General features: G+C 46.1%; 1 protein-coding gene across 1 annotated transcript, besides 3 other annotated features; it reads right to left on the bottom strand.

Annotated features, from left to right (window-relative positions):
* Positions 1-14,406: 14,406 nt before the first annotated feature.
* Positions 14,407-15,120, bottom strand: GSTUM_00006045001 (uncharacterized protein; the record flags this gene model as incomplete). The annotated part of the gene is made up of 1 exon (XM_002838161.1): positions 14,407-15,120. The coding sequence occupies one exon, from the start codon at positions 15,118-15,120 to the stop codon at positions 14,407-14,409; it is 714 nt and encodes a 237-aa protein (XP_002838207.1).
* A 2,469-nt stretch (positions 15,121-17,589) lies between these two features.
* Positions 17,590-17,595: a sequence feature (Short protein (GSTUM_00006043001, CAZ82397.1) was converted to a misc_feature.).
* Positions 17,596-17,692: 97 nt separating this feature from the next.
* Positions 17,693-17,750: a sequence feature (Short protein (GSTUM_00006043001, CAZ82397.1) was converted to a misc_feature.).
* Positions 17,751-17,859: 109 nt separating this feature from the next.
* Positions 17,860-17,873: a sequence feature (Short protein (GSTUM_00006043001, CAZ82397.1) was converted to a misc_feature.).
* Positions 17,874-18,529: the final 656 nt, after the last annotated feature.

Raw genomic sequence — 18,529 nt, 5'->3', positions numbered from 1 at the left:
GGTGAGTAGGTCGGATTGAGCGCCAAGGACGGGGAGGTAGAGACAGATGAAGAGGAGGTAATGGAACAGATTGAATCGACCACTGTTTCCACTTATCAGGTGGGAACCCCACAGGGTAAACTGGCTGTTCCTATAGAGGGTAACCTGGAGAAGGGCCTCGATGCGATTCACGTTGAAGGCAGCTCAACTGCGGGAACTGCCACCACTCCTGCTAGCACCAGCGAAAAGGAAAATGATGTACCAGCTAAGAGCAAGCGTGCTAGTCTCTGGGGTGTTGTGGAAATTGATCAGAAGGGCGACAGGGATGAAGTGTCTCCGAAGAGGAGGGCCGCTCGTATGTGGAGAGAGCTATAGTTATCATTAGGGCATTTTTGTAGTCCTCTTATGTTGATATGGGGTAATACTTCCCTTCTATCGACTTATTCATTGCAATACCGTCTATCCGCTCCGCCTCACGACGGGGGAATATACCTTTTATATAAATGTTTCTATACATTCAAAAAATTGAAAAAGTTCGAAAAATATTTCCGTTCGACATCCTTCAAATGGGTTCCTTTGTCCGCTTACTAGGCTCGTTATTTTGACTTTGTGCTACACATACTAGCCTTAATCAGGATCATATCTCGCAGTTTGGCTTTATGCAGATTCCGCTTAAGCTTTTATTTTGGTCCGTCCCCCCTCATTTTATCGATATCTCCGACATGTCATATAGGGATGGAATCTGCTACGAACAAATCCCCTGCATTCTATACCAACCCACCGCAACATATTCCCAGAACCGCCTACCGAATAGGTCAACCGCAGCATTTGACCTGTCATGATCTCGTTTGTATCAGCTTTCTAGATTGCTTGGAATTGTGCCAAATATTTTGCAAAAGAGAGAAGGTCTAGTGAGGCTGATTGGTCGGGTGATCCCCTTAATTATATGTTCCATTCTCTTACCTTATTCACACTATAGAGGGGGTGTCCGAGTGCTATTATATATGCATCATAGACAGCCCAGCATAAGTTAGACTAAGAAAATATCGGATAGTATACCAGTGGTAAGAGACCATTCGGGCAGTGATGGATTTGTTTGCTCTATTTGTGTTATCGTATATAGGCAGCAATAGGAGAACCATAGATGGTTCGATGGCTTGATTGCGCTAGCTTGTTACTTTTCGTAGCCGAGAGCTACAGAATGGTATTATCCTGCTCTAACAGGCGATAACCTTCTCAGGCTTAGGTTTAATCCCAATATAATTATTCTATGATTGCTTTGTTCTCCTACTTCTCTTTCTTCCTTTTCTTATTTTTTTCTCTAATATCTCTTGTCTTACTGGTTCTTGCCTTACGGTTTATTACTTGGCACCGCAGTCTGAGTCTCATTCAACAATGAGACTCCCAGACAGCCTCTTCTTCCCTGGGACGACATGTCAAACTAGTTCTTTCAACTCACTGTTCTAGCAATTTAATTCTCTTAGTTCGTTTGTTGAACTTTATTCCGTTTAGATAACGTCCCTATCTTATATCACGAAGGCTGCGATTGAAGTGACATTTTTCCAAGTCGGGGGTGGCACCGGCATGACAGTGAATTGAGAAGACGAAAATACATGAGGAATAGAACACGAAGAAGGAGGCGCTAAGGCTCACCCTATATATGGATATGTTCGGAGATATCGTTATTCCAGACAAACCATACTAAATCATACCCGTAAGCAGGACTGTGGTAGCTAGGTGTGCTTGTTCGCCACGTGGAAATTTGGCCTTGATCCCACCATGCTCAAACAAATTCGGGCTTGTCCTGTGCGAACAATGACTCGAGCAGGAACCTATATACCCGATAACCTCCCAACATAATACTAGCTAAAACAAGTTCCAATATTCCTGAACAAGTGAGAAAGTATAGACAACATAAATCAAAGCTCAGAAGGTTACCAAATTTGAGGCACAATAGGTGTGACGGCTAAATGGACACCTTGCGCGCTGATGTAACACTATAGAAGGTACAATAACAAAATGCCTTAAATCGCAATCTGGAGAGAGGATCAAAGGCCAAAACACCGAACCGATTATTCTTAGCAAATTTGTCATTCATATTCTGTCAAGGCGGTCTCATGGCTAACAGCAAGGAGGTTGAGCTGTGCCTTAAATTGGACCAGCTCTCTCTCAACTGTCGCACTATCGATACCTTGGTGATAACAATGTTCTTCTGGGCGAGGCCGGTGATGTGTTCAACAGAACAGTCGTTGATAATTAGGCCTCAACCTTTATCATATTGCCAACTTTGTCTTGAAGCACCGGATGGTTAGCATAGGATATTCCTTTTCGGTATACGGAGAGGGGATGAACACATTTACGTTCATTTTGATGTTGCCACCGGATCTTTTAAGGCTGTCATGGACTGCTACATCAGAAATGCAAACACTGCTTTACACCGCAGGGGCTATGACATTCGCTGTATTGGTAAAGTTGTCCTGTATATCAATCATAACCAAGTCTTAGACCTATTTCTTTTTGACCAGATTTTGCTGTATTAAATATTTTTTTAAAGAATACAGGAATCCATTCGTGAGACCACGGTACCTCACACTGAAAAAAATACATCCACTGTTAATGACTGCTTTCCATGTACTCTGGATGTAGTTTTGCTTTTTCAACGCTGAATTTGAATGTATAAACTTGCTTGCCTCATGGCATTCGCTATATTAGGACCGAGAAGGATTTTGCTGTTGGTGTACACGAAATTCACCACGAGAGGCAGCAGGGAGAGGACTGGTTATCCATGTACCCCCACACCACATAATCGGTATTTCATACCTCTAATCTGACTTCATTTTTGTATAACTGAAGGTCGTACGTAGATATTGTTCAAGGACGTAATTATCATACTCAAATAAAGATTGCTATTAAGTACACTGTATGAGATTATGCGGATGCACAATCCAATTGGTTAATTATGAACTCGATTCGTAAACTGATCTCAGTCTAGAATTATAAAAATGTTTACGGGATGAACTTAATGGGCGGATGGCGACCTAGTGAACCCTACCGACAAGGTACAGAAACGTCCGTATCAAGAGGGCCAAAGCGGTATATCGGTCAGACACTACTAGCATACAGTTAAAGTGAATAGGTACAGAGGCTTGATAAGAAACATAAAAAATAACATTGAGACAAATCAGGCGGATAGGACGGATCTAACTGTAATGCTGATGAGGGTGACCGATTATAAAGTACCGATTATAAAGTGGTATCACCTTGTTAACGAGCAGGAGAAAATAAGATTCATCATGCACGCTGTCAGCCTGTTCACGCACTTCCCCCAAAACAAATCAAACAGCAGACAAGCTATTACTCAATTCTAAAGAGAGCATACGATACAGCTCGCAAGAACCTCAGACAGGGACCGGATTTGAAATCCATAGTGACATGCAGCCTCCGTCAAGAGATCAATAGGCAGGACGATATCCCTAGTGAACAATCCTTCTGTGGTGGTACAGAGGAACCTAGCTTACACTTGCACAGCCATGGTGCTGGCCTTAACATTGACCAAATTTGGTGCATTCAGTATAACGCCTAACGGTTCAAACCTGCATTGCCGAACAACCTCTCTACTTGTGTCGCAAACAATTCCTGTTTGGTTGTATGTAACATACGGCTTGCGGGGTATACCCTTCTCGTGCTGCTACAAGACCCGAATACTACAATGAGTCCAGTATGTTGGAGATACTGCAACTTTCAATTTTACAACTATTTGAGATTCTTTATTTTCATTCTTTTAATTGCATCTGGAGCTTCAGTCCAGTGACCGGGGTCCAGTACTAACACCTACCATGAACACATTGCTAAGATTGCCGTTGTCGCATGAAATTCAAGGCGGGATAGGGCTATATGCATGGGCTTCAGAGCACACAGGTTAATAAGTTGTAATACAAAATAAAATAAAAGTATAAAGGTGTTAGGAAAGATGACAGAGAATATTCCAAAGAAAATTATATAAATGTAGAATAGGTCTGTTTGTATAGTATCATAATATAAAATATGCGCATTGATTGTTGGAGAAGGCCTTTCCTACCTTAACAATGAATACATGATAAACAAGGGAACAAAAAAAGAAGAAAAAACTGTTCTCACTGTGTTGATACTAGATTCGACAATGCCAAGGAAAATAATGTTATACAGTTCACAGTTGTAAATAAGCGAGTATACATGGTTGAAAGCATTATTATCAAGTTCGTGTTGTCATTCAGTTCGCACCTGGTGTGGTGTTACGATATAATGTTACCTTTATCTGACAGGTGCATATCAGGTATACCTCCTTGTTCCCAGTAAGCAACCAACCATCTCGCGTAGCAATGAGCGATAAACATGGATTTACTAATTGGCTAATTAGTTAGGATGTATGATAGACACTTTTATTGAATTTTGACATCCAAAAACCCGTTTGGTTATTACGGTTAGGGTTAGGGTTAGGTACCAACCCAACAAGATATCCAAAAAAAAAGAAGAAAAAGTAAGATAAGGTCAATTCCTTGATGCGGACCGCATGACCATTGTACTTCTAGTATCAAGCAACCGCCCCTTGCCTCTAACCCGACAATTACTACAGTCTCTTTAATTCATCCTACACGCCGACTAGTGGCAGGGCTATTCCCCGTCATCCGTTTCACAGTGGTTTTTCTATTGCCCCCAACTCAAGGGGTGTTATAAAGGGCAATATCGCGCAACATTAGCCTTCATCTGATATTATGTTTTAGTCTCCCTGGTCTCGTCGCTCGGATTCCGGGTACTTGTCGGACTCTTTACCTTATTACGCCCCGCCGATTGTCGCGGAAAGAACCAATCAAATAATATCTGCCCTGTATTAAAAAAAGGGGTTGGAGGGCGAAATCGATGGCACTTCCGCTTTCAATTGGTATACAATTTGGATCCGCATCACACACCTCACGCTCAACCTCTGGGACTGAATCTGATTTCTGACCGCGCGCTACATACCAAGACATATTAAACCACCTTTGCTCAATCTGCTAGTACCTCTATTCGTCGTCAGTGGTACTAGAATAAACCATCAACCAGCTCTATCATTACTACCTCCTCCTGACTGGCCGTATAAGTACTTATGCCACAGTAGGGTGGGAGTAATAAGTCAAGGGAGGATAGGGAAAAGCACAGACCTAAACCAGCGTAAGCACTAAGCTGTGAAACCTACTGTCAATTCTCCACGGGTGATTTTGCTGACAAAAGAAATGCTTTATACCAACAGACTTGGACCAGTAGTTTACCTTGATTATGGACTACACTGCTTGACGTCTCGATCGCTGTATAGTATTTGGGAAATTAGGAATTATAGGTAGAAAGTCAAAGTTGAACGTCTGACCACCACTGTTATCGACGCACCAAGCCCTGGCCCAGATATCACTCCTCCATCGCAGTTGCCTGACTAGCTGTCAGAGCTTGTTATTGCTCTCTTCCATATACAACACAATCACCAAATTTGATATTAACTAACGACCACGACCTACCTTAATTTGTTTGACGAGAGAACACTTAGGATTGCTGACCAGCTGATACTTCTCGATTGGAACGCCCTCTTGTTTGCTAACTGACACATAGATGGCCTCCTTGATGGAAATGATATAGAACAAAATATCTAAATCAATTTAGGATATCGGAGTAGGAACTTATATTACTTTTATGGAAGGCGGCCAACCCCTCAATTGGTCTCCAGCAGTGAGGAAATCAATGCAGCAAATCTTGGTCTGGCTCCAAATCTATCATCAAACGCCACAATTGAAATATGGTATCGATGGCTATGTCATCGAACCTTTGATGTCAAAACCATTAGCTAGCTATCGGTAAAGGTTTCAGGACTGAATGTCAGTAATATTAGCGAACCTACGGCAAGTATTTGGGGAACCCGCCCCCCACAGATTGTTGTTCTTATTGTTGGTGATGATGGTTGTTAATATATAAATACTCTGTTTCTCCATACCAATAGTCTATGGCCGTGAATTCTGTTACGTCAAGTTAACCCTATATCTCGAAAGGCCTCACCTTCCCAGCTCCATTCCCGATAGCTACGATTGTCGACTCCTTCACTGCCTAACCTATCGCTGTGGCCCTACCCAGATGGGTCCCGGACGTAGCCAATTTTGGTAAACCGCACAACCGTGTAAATGCACTGCAAACATGATTCACTATTAACTAACCAAAGGAAAGGGGGGGGACGTAAACGCATCCATCGTCGACGCATCCTTCTTCCCTTTACTTGCCACAGTGAGGACCTAAAGCTCGGGCGAGAGCTGGATTACGCTAATGGCGGTAGTCAATTGCTCAAGTGCCCTTACCGGCTTCGGATTCTCCTTCGTTCCAGCAGCGAGAACATGGCCACTGCGACCGAAGCTGCTAGTGCGATCTTATACATTTATGACCCCGCTCTTGCTGCCGATGGCGATCCACCTGGCCCCACAGTTCTTGAGCACTGTAGTTGTGCGTCCACCGTCGTCCGTCCAGCGAGTGACCACCTTTTCCGAGAGCACGTCGAATTCCCATACCCCGCCTGCTTTATTCCGTATCGCCTGGGCGTGACTGTCAACCACCAGGAGATGTCTGCAACCCGGCCTTCGATTTTCGCGGTGCAGATCCACTGGTATCTCGTTGCGTTCAAATTGTTGATGCATCCGCGGCCGGCGGCGGCAAGAGCTATGAGATTTCCGTCCGAGGAGATGCAGAATGTTTCCATTGACCTCTGTATCTCCGCGTAACCGTATATCCGGGTTACTTTTTGGATAGTGCCTGTAGAGAGGTTCCAGGTTTAGAGGAACTTTCACCTGCCAGCAGCGATTGTGCTTGTGCCGGAGGGGTAGAAGTGGGTTTTTAAGATGGGGGTGATGCGCAGGTTTAGGAATGTAGCGGATGGTTGTAGTGCCATTTTTGTTGTGCAGCCGGAGGGTTGAGCTGGGGCCCGAGGAGAGAAATGAGTTGTGGGGACGGAAGTGGAGCGTTGATACCACTGATTGGCAACTTGTTAATTGCTTGATGGAAGGGGAATGGAAGGTCTACGAAACTACCGCCAATCCTATTCCCATCTGCAAGCCTCACTATCGTCAACTTCCCTGGCTGCAACCTGCCTGGAACCGTATGTATCCAGCTTGTAGTACTCAATAGAATCTCCTCGAGGCTAGGCGCAGACCTCAATGCTTCCTGTTCTCCTCTTCTTCCCTGACTACCCCGTCCATCTTTTCTCGCTACTCCCGTCACCGACACCATGCAACTTTACCTTCTTCCTATCCGAACCGCCAACAGGCCACTCAGGCACGGGATAGATTCACTCAAACTGCCTGTGCAGCTGGGCGGAAAACTCCTTCCCGCTGATAAGGTCCTCAGCCTCGGTGTCCCAAAGCTTACGCAGCAAACCCCGATTAGCAAGTAAGACGATTAGTATTTTGTCGTCGGGGTCTTGCCAATGCTGGAAGCTCTTCGTCTGCTTCCTCTGCGGGGAGGTCATGGCCGGCACCTGGAAAATCCTCGGCGGGGATTTCAGCGGGGCTGGACTTCCCCTCATCGAGAAAGAATAGCTCATCATCGTTAAATGCTTTCAGGTGTACTCCCGCATCATCATCTCGATATCTGAGAAGCGCGATCCCTTCTCCGTCTCTGTCGTTAGAATTTCAACCATTAACATTAGTCAACCCATCGCCAAAACCTTCCACGCCCAAGATTAATTGCCTGAGGAACTCCTCTTCGGTATCTTTCTCATGACAGGCGCCCAAGCATTGTATTTTTCTAAAGCCCCGGGCTCCGCGAGGACGAAGGAAGCGGATTTCAAATGTCGTCCTTTCAAAAGAGATATTTTGCCCATTTTTACCATTATTGTTAGGGGTTGGAGGAAATTGTAGGATTGCTGATGGCAGTTGTTTGGGGGAGTGGCGTTCTAATGAGCTCATTTTTCGATTGCCATGAAAAACAAACATTCAAGGTGAGCAGGAGCCACGTGATTTGAGCCGCACGCCTGGTATGATATTGCACATGTTGTACGAGTATGATATGCTTGGGAGGAAGGTGATATAGAGGAGCTAGAGTTTTGGGGAGGCTCGGGAGGGTCTAATGTTATGGTACTGAGACAGAGAAATTGACTGGTTCACCGGCCGACTGCAATTACATTCTTTTTGGAGACTCACAAAGTAAAAGAAAAATACCTATCCCCCCATTCCCAGATACAAAGGAAATAGAGAAGTGAAGGCTTGTTTGATGCATTTGTACTATTCACTGTACCCTGTCCAATTGCCCATCAAACCCCATGCCGTATCGATAGACATCCTTCCCGTCGAGCGATAACTACATAGAAAGCAGCCTCCGGGTAGGGAGGAATATCATACTTTTAAACTTTCGATAACGTGCAGTATCGGGGATCTGGGCTTGGCGCGCTTGTAGAGTGCGGATGTCGGACAGGTTTCGTTAGGATAAATTTATGATAATATTATTAAGTACAGTTGTGTCCGGAAGGTTTTCGTACCCCTGAGGTGCAACCCCGCAACACCTCATCACCACAACAACCCTCCTCACCATGGCCCCTCCACATAATCTAAGAGCAAGAGAAGACCTGAATAAGGAAGTTTATACTCTGTATAAGCATACAGATATGGGATATGACAAACCTTCTAAGTCTTTAGGTGTATCCAAGTCAAATGGTTAGTCTGTGGTCAAAAGAGCTAAATCTAGGGGTGGAAACGCTCACCATGCAAAAAGAGTTGGAAGACCAACCAAGATTGCCAACATAAAGAAAATTATAGTGGAGTCAGTTATCGATGCCAAGCCTCGTCTAGTGTTATGCGACATTACCAAAAAAAGCGAATATTGGTCTTGGTAAAACCACTATCGCTATGATCATATCAGAAGCTGGTTTTAAGCTTCTGATACCTAGGAAAAAGTCCTTTTGGAGAACAGAACAAAAGGAGAAAAGAAGGGAGTTTGCTAGGAGAAGGAGGAACTGGAAAGGGGCATGGAATTGAGTTGTTTTTGTGGATGAAGCTACTATTGTTTATGATCTAAATCCAACAGGCAGAAAGGTCAGAGTTAGACCTGGTGAAGAGCTGGAAGAAAAAAACTTAAAGCCTAGCTTTAAATCTGAAAGGACTAGCATTGGAGTATATGCTGCAATGATGAAGGGAGGAAAGAGTGAGTTAACTCTTGTGAGAAAGAGAAGGGAGGAGGAAAGGACCAGTAAAAGAGACAGACTTGGCCTAAACTCTCACCAATATGCAACTGAGATCCACCAGCCTTACCTTATCCCTTTTATAGAGGGTCTGGATAGACCTTGTGACAATATCAACCTTGCTGCAGACAATGCTTCCTGGCATGGTGAGGAAAATCGAAAATTGGAAGCAGAATGTGGTTACAAAAAACTCCCTTGGCCACCCAACCCACCAGATCTCAATCCTATTGAGAACACATGAGTACTACTCAAAAGAGCCCTTACCAAGCAATTCTCCAGACTGGAAAGAAGGCCTCATAGTGCAGCTGAATTGTTTGAGGCAGCAAAGGAAGAGTGGGACTTAATTCCCCAAGAGAAGTTGGATGGATGGATAGATAAAATGCCTGAGAGAATGCAAGCTGTACTGGATGCAAATGGAGGCCATACAAAATGGTAATAATGTTTTATTATTGTCTACTAGCAATAATATCATGTTTTCTTTAATTGAATTCTTTACATTTTTTTTGAAATTTTTATGGTTGGGGGTTGTGGTTGTGCGGTTGCCATACGAGGGTACGAAAACTTTCAGGACACAGCTCTACTCGTAGGGTATAACGGGAATCACCATACCAAGAGACTATATCATACAATAGACTTAGCAAAGTAAGTGAATAAAATTACAAATACAAGCTAACAAGACCTACCAAGTTCAGCCTGCCCCAGCTATAACTCGTTGAGGGAACGCTATTCCCTCAAAGGGTGTTTTCCTTTGTCTCAGATCAAGGATGGTGGGTGTGAGAGTTTGTGTTACAGGACGCGAAACCCCATTACACCGGGGTCCAACCCAGCGTTACCCTTCTATTTGGGGCTCCCCCAACTTTCCACGACCCTACAACACAACAGATAAAATAGAAATGGAAAACCAAAGAACCTAAACGCAATTTTAAGAAGAATCCTTTTATTTGAATCCAATTCCCCATAACGGAGATACCCATTGAACGCCGCCCCGCATTGCCCCTAACGGAGGAAAAAAAAAAACAGCTTCCATTACTATCGCCGCCGCATAATAGTGCGCCTCGTCAGCGTTTCATGGCAAACTGTTCGATCAAACGTCCCAAGTTCTCAATCTCCGACTTTGTCGAAAGGTTTAAGTTATCAATCCCCAGCTTTGTCAAACGCTCTAAGTTCTCTATTTGTAACAGGGTCTTTTCTTCTGATTTGTTGTTGGTGTGTTCAATACTCAATACGTGCAACCATTGCGCTGTTGGCCTCGACATCATAAACCATCACTTTGTAATCTAGGTGTAAATATAAATATGAGCGAAACAACTCGGAAAACGAGTGTGCACTAGGGAACACACAGACCCAAATGCGAATAAAATGGTTCCGCCGCTAAACCCGAGCATCATCTTTATCCACCCTTCAATCCTTGCAAACCTATCATTAATAGTCTTGCGATGAATTGCGACTTCCTTTTTTAGTATCTGTTAGCATCAGTGTTACCAAGGGGCGAGGTAGGCCTGGCCGAAGGAAATCCGGGTCTGACCTACCAGAATTTCTGGGGATCTAGCTTGGCCGAAGCCTATAGGCCTCGAGGTAACTGAGCCCGGCCAGGCATGGCCTGCCTATAGGCTGTATAGGATATGTACTACCTGCCGTTTTGGAGCTCGCTTAGCCAGATATTTACTTCCCTTTTGTTTTTAACTTCTCTTCAATGTGACTTGAGTTCTCTCAAGCTTTCACCTGCCTAGCGAGTTCTCTCTATGCATTACTACGCGGTCCGGTAGCTGCACCTGTTCCAAATGATTTATTTCTAGTGGAAAGGACAAGTTAAAAACACAGAAGAATTATAGGTAGTTATACAAATTCGCGTGAGTGAACCAAATCCAAACCTCTTGCGGGCTCCCGGGGTGTGCGGGTAATTGCGGGGGATGAGGGCCAAATGCGAAGCGTTTGGACACCTTTTCTAAATTTGACCCCATGCTTTCCGTGACAACAGTTTTTCAATGCAAAGGGTCCGGTCTATAGGCGCCCGCCAGGCCAGGTCAGCTTCCGTAGGCTGATGGAATTCGGTCTATATCGGCCCAGGCCATTCCTGGCAGTGGCCGGGCCAATTGGGAACACTGGTTAGCATGTGAAAAACTGATTGTCAATCGATTCTTACGGTTTCTGCCGCGGTGAGCCTTTCCAAGTGGGAAAGAATTCTGGTCCCTTCAGGCTATGGAACAGCAGCCTCGGTAAAAAGCTCATCAATCGCTCTCTTGTATAAAGCCCACAATTTAGCATATCTCGCCGAACCTCCATCGAAGGTTTTACTTACCTCGGTGGTCTGGGTGATGTGGCGAGTGGGATGAGTATGAAGATAAAAGTGCGGGGGTGGAAAAAGGATCTCTGAAAACACAATCAACGTGCCAAGTTGAGAGCCATACCTTCTGCTTGGAAGTGTGAAGGGAAGTGTGAAGTGTGACAGGTTAATCGAATTGCGAATACCAGTTAATGAGATCCAACACCTGCTGTGCGCTAATATTATGCTGTGTTAGGAGACCGCTAATCCTAGCAGGGAGATTTTGACTCAGAATCCGCAGACTGGAGGGACGACGGAGAGACTATAGCCAATCCCACGAGTCCCCACGGTAACCCAAACACTCTTGCAATCCGCCATCTCAGACCTCTGACGAATATCCCCGCAAATCGCGACATCAGCCCAGATAGGTTTACCTTAGCAACTTAACCGAACTGCGAAAGGAAGTTAATTAGATCTATACGATGTCAGGAAACCGCTAGTCCTTCTTAGAGAGATTCGAGTCAGGGGCCGGAGATCACGGGGATGGCAGAAATGGCTGATTACAAGACCATTGATAGTATCAGAGTTTCTATGGTAACTTCAAGAAGATCGGCGAGATACAAAGGTGGTTTCGTGGTGTAGTTGTATGATACACAACATGAAAAAAAAAGAGAAAAAGAGGATGAGCTGGTCAAAAAGCCCAAGTCGAGTGGGTGGGGATGAGCGAAGCCATCTCTGTGACACCTGTTCACCAGAATCCACCCAAACGATCTGTTGGTCGAAACAAACCCCCGGAATAGAAAGCATTCATTGCTGCAGCCATCGACACAACGGTACGGTATTCAAAGAACCAGGTCCTCGACCGCACGAATAAAGAATGTAAAGAAAACTACCTATCCCTTAAGAGACCCCGACCCTCTCCAAACAAGGTTCCGAATGGTCCTCGGAAGACTGGACTGCACCGCTAGTCCGGTCGGAAGTCAAGTCTAGTCTGATGGTGGGGGGTAGACCGACCTGGATTCTCCGGATTGTGGGGCTGGCTAGGCCGGTACTTGTCTGGCGGGACCCGCAGGGAAATAGGATATTCAGGGCCAATTGACACAATTAGCATCCTATATTGCCTTTTACTATTTTTATCACAGTTTATTACTTTCAAATAAAGATTTTCTTAATCAAACCGATTGTTTCCGTGGGTTATTCTGTAGGGTCTCCGGGGAGTTAGAATGGAAATAGTGCCTCGCTTAGATTATGGGCAGTCAAAATAGATTCACGAGTATCAATTTCTTTCGGAGTGTTAGGTTGTGTGATATAACATGACTAGGCAACACTTTATAAAGACCGGACCGGACCACCCGAGCTAGTCAAGTCTGGTCCTGCCTCCAAGACCTGACCGGTCGGACTATTCGGAACCCTGCCTCCAAATGTGCTAGACAGTGGCCATATCGCGAATACATCCCTTCCCCCTTCCTTCCATTCCCGCCTCCCAGACTGAGCCATCCATACCAACCTTTTGAACGTCTCACATTACCGGTGCCACCAGTTTGCAACCCTCCCGGCGCCGCTACCACCGCACCCCGCCCACCTTCCCACCACTAGCGACCCAAATCAAACCATCGTCAGACATACGCAACCTCATCCTTGACGCCTGGGTAATAATATTAACAAAAAGGGGGGTATGGTTGGATTTTATCATACATGCATTTACCTCCACGACGACTACGTTCAGCAGAACGAACTCGACTTTATCCTCATCCTCTCTCTCAACTTTGGTTGTATCCGCCGCGAACAGGTCCCAACAACCGTTACCTGCAAAGGACCCTTCTCGAGTTTTGGATTCTTAGGAGAGCAACGGGAGTACGACCGCAATGATAGCGACTATAGCAGTAGCAAATGGTGGAGGAAGTGGTGGTAGCCTGGGTAATGGATTGGGCGTTCAATAGAGTGCTCTACAGGGTCTGGCGAGTTCAGCTCTGGGCAGAGATGTAGTAGGTGCTACTTCAGATCCTCCCCCAATGCAGCCGCACAAATCGGCGGGGGCTATGCGGCGGAGGAAACGACTAACGGATTGGGGGACGGCAACGGGTAGCGGAGGAAGGAGAACTCATAGTTCGGGAGACTGGCTGGGGGAATTCCAATCTCGGTGGCTTACTCTGCAAGAGGTGCTGGTGGCAGTGGTAGTGGTGATGCACATTCTTGTTCCACTCGGGGGTGCCCCCTCAGCGAGCCTTCGTCACACAATAGCATCAGGGGTCGAAATATTTCCTACAAAAGATCTACTTCCCCGGACCCCACAGGCGGCCCCGCGCCCCAGAGCGAAAGGGACCCATTGGCCTACGTCCATCATGTCAAACCCACGGATACCATTGATGACATAGTGATTATGTATAACATTCACGCCAGCGCCCTGCGCCGCGCGAACGGAATGTGGCCAAAAGACTGCATGCAACGGCATAAAATCCTCCTCCTACCTGTTGAAGACTGCGGTGTTAATGGGGAACACGTGGACCTGCTGAACCTCGACCTCCCTGGCGACTAGTAAGAAAACTTACCACCCCCTCTAAGAAAGCCCATACCCGAAGAGGAGTCTATTCTAGAAGGGTGCGGTTACAGACACGAATCCTACGTAGTGATGGACCGCATTAGCCAAGTCGAGATCGCTCGCCTCGCTCACCAAAAACTCTCACACTTTCCACCGCGTCGACAAAAAGAGAGCGCGTTTACTAATGGGACCACCGGCTTCGGCACCCCACCATGGGATGACGAAGCTAGTGTGTTTAGAGGAATGACTCACTGTGTTGCTCCCCTCAGAGGCTGTAGAGGTGAGGAGGGGGTGGTACTACACGCAGAAGACCCATCACCAAGACGCTCATGTAGCTTGCGCAGGGGACTAGTGCCGGTTTGGAAAATGTCGGTGGGGTGATTGAGTGGTTTGTGAGGAAGTGGACTGCTAAGGCACAGGATTTCGCGACGGATGATTTGATTGAGCTGACGCAGAGGCTGGGATTTGAGATTGAGGATGATGATGGAAGTGGTAGCGCGGGTGGAAATGCCGGCGGTAGTGGTGGAAGCAGTCGACGTACTTTGCGCCCAGGTGCCGCAACCGAAATCGGTAGACGGGTCCCAGGTCACCCTCCGCGCGCTCCGTGAGCCCGATGCTGTCCAGGTAAGCGCGCGACCCGTTTTCCTCCCAGATCTTCACGCCCACGGCCGAGAGCGGGGCGTTGCTGGTCGAGCCCGAAACGAACCAGAGGGGCTCGTGAATGATGGCTTTGTGGAAGACGTGCTTTTTAGTCAGGAGGGGGAAGGTGTTGTTTTTCAGGTTAAAGCGGAGCTGTTGTGGTGCGAAGAGGGAGATTGTTCCAGCCCGTGTTCTCTTTAGTTGGTGGGGGTTTGTCAGGCTGTGCTTTCTTCGTGGGTGAGTGTAGAAGGGGTACGATATTGTACTGCACATGTCTCTTCGGCGCTCGCCGTTGGTTAGAATGTTATAGACTAGGTCTAGGTACTGGTATTCTTGGTGGGTGGGGTTATCCCGCTGAGTGGAGGAAGTAAACATTTTTTCCATTTTTGTGGGTTGAACTTGGGGGGATTTGGGATGGTGGGGGTGGAAGGGGGAAAGGTTGGGGCGGATGGTTGTAGGAAGGAGGCATGTTACTGTTCCCATTTACCGAGGAACCCCACCAAATCACGTGGATAAACAACCGTATGATACCTGTATGTCCATGATATTAGACATGCCTTCCCAGGGTTCATGCGCTTTTAGTATTTGGTTGGAGCAGCTTCCAGCAAGCGAGAATAAAAGGGTAATGTTCCGTGGGCAATTACAGAGGACCTTTTAGATGGGTACGCTTCTTGCTTTAGAACATTTTTCTCCGAGATGGTGGAAACGGTTTTGAAGTGTCACAACAAAAGTGGGGTTTTTTTCTTGAGAATGATATCATAAAGGTGTTTTCGGTTTTCTCTCAACTTTACAAGTACTTAGAACCTCTTTTGAACAAGGATGGGGTTGATCTTAATTCTGAGGTGGGTGTCGTGAACTACGCGTACCCTTGTTAATTTAACTTTTGCACATGGAGCAGGAACAAGGAGATGGTAAGCCGTCATAAGGCTCTTGCACCACAACTATAGCAGAATTGGTATCAACTCGAGAGACCCGAGGGTTATACTGTAATTCACAAGCAGCCGGCACTAGGAATGAAAACACGATGTATCTTCTGCAGTGGACCGTTACAGCTGGCATACAATTAGGAACCCAGTCAACCAAATAGTCATGAATCCCGGTATAGCGCCAAAGGATAGATTCCCAGCAGCGAGGCAGGTACTGAGTAATGCCGCCAGTGCTGGCTTTGTGCCTGTTAATGCTTCGGTAGAGACGGCTCCCGTAGCAGTATGCAGTTCGCGAAAGGGATATATCAGATTAGCAAGCGTTAGGGGGAAAACTGAGATACTCTGTGGACGGTAACTGGCAATTACAAGAAATCACTCATTCTAGTTAAATTGAAAAGGGTTTGGCGTGTAGAACCGTAGGTGGTGTGGGCACAGTGAGGGCTTATTCGAAGGCTTTGTGGGGGATATTCCGATGGGTGAGGATAACGTTTGTTATATCCGGGATCGCCTTGTACCGGTATTGTACTATACGAGGTAGTGGTTGTGTTTATGCTTGCTTCACGTTTTGTCACTATGAAGACATGTTTTGACATTCTGTGGCTCAGCCTAGGGTCCGAGCCCTCCATCTCCTTAGAGTGGTCAAAGCCCAGCTGCTTTGCAGTAGGTGGAAAGTAAATTGATGTTGAAAGATAATAGGGCGGATTGTGGTAGCAAGTCCGTGGTAGATCTACCGCGCACACCATTGGTAAATCCCACAGTATCAAAGTGGTTCGTAGTACGATACTGTTTATGGGATGGGTAATTTTTCCTGTTTGATGGCTGAGAATACCCCGGACATCATCCTTTGAAACGTTCCGAAGTACAGGTTGTAAAATAAAACAGTAGAAGATAATAAAATGGGCTATGTTCGAGGGAGAGTCAATGTTTTTTCCTTATATTTTCTACATTGTCGGAGGTGTCCTATATATACAAATATCTTCTCGTACAGCGAACCGTTCTTGTGTTTGCAAGCTCACACCATCTGTCTCTGTTGTCATGAATCCACAGTGTATCCAACCGCTACCTCAAAGTTCTTCGGAAACCTTCTCCTTGTAGCATCAGACAATTCCAAAACACTCTTGTTACTTCCAAACGTTTCGCAGTAACCTAGTGCTACACAAACCGTAGCACCATTCAAGTAGACTGAACACTAACGCCCTAGTGCTCTCCAGCTCCTTGCTCATCCAGCATCACTCCGACAATCCTGCAACAACTAACTCCTGCCCCAAACATCTAGCGTTCCTTCACCTAGCTTCCTAAAGCACACTAACCCTGGTTCAAACATCTTTCCAACCAAACTAATGCATTACCGTTTCACACCGGGTTACAGACCAGGTAATCCAGACCAGAAAAGGCTTCGTGAATTTTAACAGAAGAAAACATCTCGCCACCAACGCGCTCCATTTTCGTGTGTTTTTTTTAACCCCCCAAGGCCAAGCTCGTCTACCTTACGATGGGGTCGTATTCGGCCTTAAACCACTTAATAAAGTCCGCCTGGTTGATACGATGCGAAGCACGGACGCTTGACCGGCAACCCCTGCCCTTGGCAGCACGAAGACCGGGACGGGGCCTGAATTCCACCTATCAGTATTTGCCCACACATGTTTTAACCGCCTCCAAGACCAACGCTCCTGGATTAACTTCATCGCTCACACAATGCAATAAAAGTCCATTCCGTAAATAACGATAGCCGGGTCGTATTTGATTCCCCAATCGATGTGTTCGGAGACGCCAAAACCGAAGTTACCAGGCTCAGAGAGGTTCTTCTTACGGAGCTCGTACCCATTGAACTTCAACCTTCGTTCGATGATTTCTTCAGCTTTGAGTCCGGAGACATTTCCGTGTACCGCAAACCTCTCATTACGACGGATACGGAAGGTACGGACGGTGTAACGAGTCTTGCTATATACGGGAGTATGACCAGAACGCTGTTCCAACACCATGGCGGCACGAGTAAGCCTATCCCCGGATTCTCCGACCCTAATATTTAGAACTGATTGTTTCATTAGCTCCTGGTATTCTTTCTTTTCGAGATCAAGTGCCTGGGCTGTGGGTTTCCGCTTACGACGAGGATGATTATGGGGACAAACCAAGCTTATCAATGCGGTGCTCAAGCATCGGGTTGGCGTCTTTGGATTTGGTGTCGGCCTTTAGTTTTCAAGACATTCACGTCAGTATATTATGCTTTTTCAAATCTAAAGAAGTGTGTGGATTCCGAAGAATCGGATTCGGGAGGTCGGGAACAAATTTGCGGAACTGACCCTTGTGCATATTAATCTTCAATATAATTTATTTATCCTTGTATCGCCGACCCGGCATCAACAAGCAAAACACAAAACTAAGCTAAAAATAAACAAAACACAACCATGAACAAATTCATCTCGCAGCCCTCCACCCAAACATAAATCCAAAAATCACTACCAGCATGCTCACGGGCGCTCATCCCAACTAGCGGGATCCCGGATTAATGCGTCTTCATGCCTCGCGCCCCTCCTCCCAATATCGCCCTCCAACACATCCAAATTATCACACGCCCATGCCCAAAACAAACCAAACAATTTATCCCGGCATCCATTCCGTCCCCTCACATGACATATCATCGCTCTCCCGGTCATAAACACAGCGGCACAGCTAGGCAACATACACCAAAAACAGCAATCTTCGTGGTCCAAAAAATGACCAAGCTGTTCCTCGTGGCATAATGAAGTTCATGCCACATGCCAACCATCTGCTCCCAGTAAACCCCAGCCCAGTCATCAGCACACTCCGGGTGATCCGCGATGTGCCTCAGGAACATCTTCTTAGACGTAAATAAACGGCCACAACACGCACATATGTCCGGACTTCGAAACAAAGCGAACACGTGATGGCTTATTCTACCCCTATGCCTGATCGGGTGGTCGTCATACGAGTCATCCGTTATGACT

The sequence above is a fragment of the Tuber melanosporum genome (assembly GCF_000151645.1).
Source record: "Tuber melanosporum whole genome shotgun sequence assembly, scaffold_23, strain Mel28".
In the NCBI taxonomy this organism is placed as follows: domain Eukaryota; kingdom Fungi; phylum Ascomycota; class Pezizomycetes; order Pezizales; family Tuberaceae; genus Tuber; species Tuber melanosporum.
Note: the sequence above shows the minus strand (reverse complement) of the source record. Positions and strands in the feature narration are given on the sequence as shown.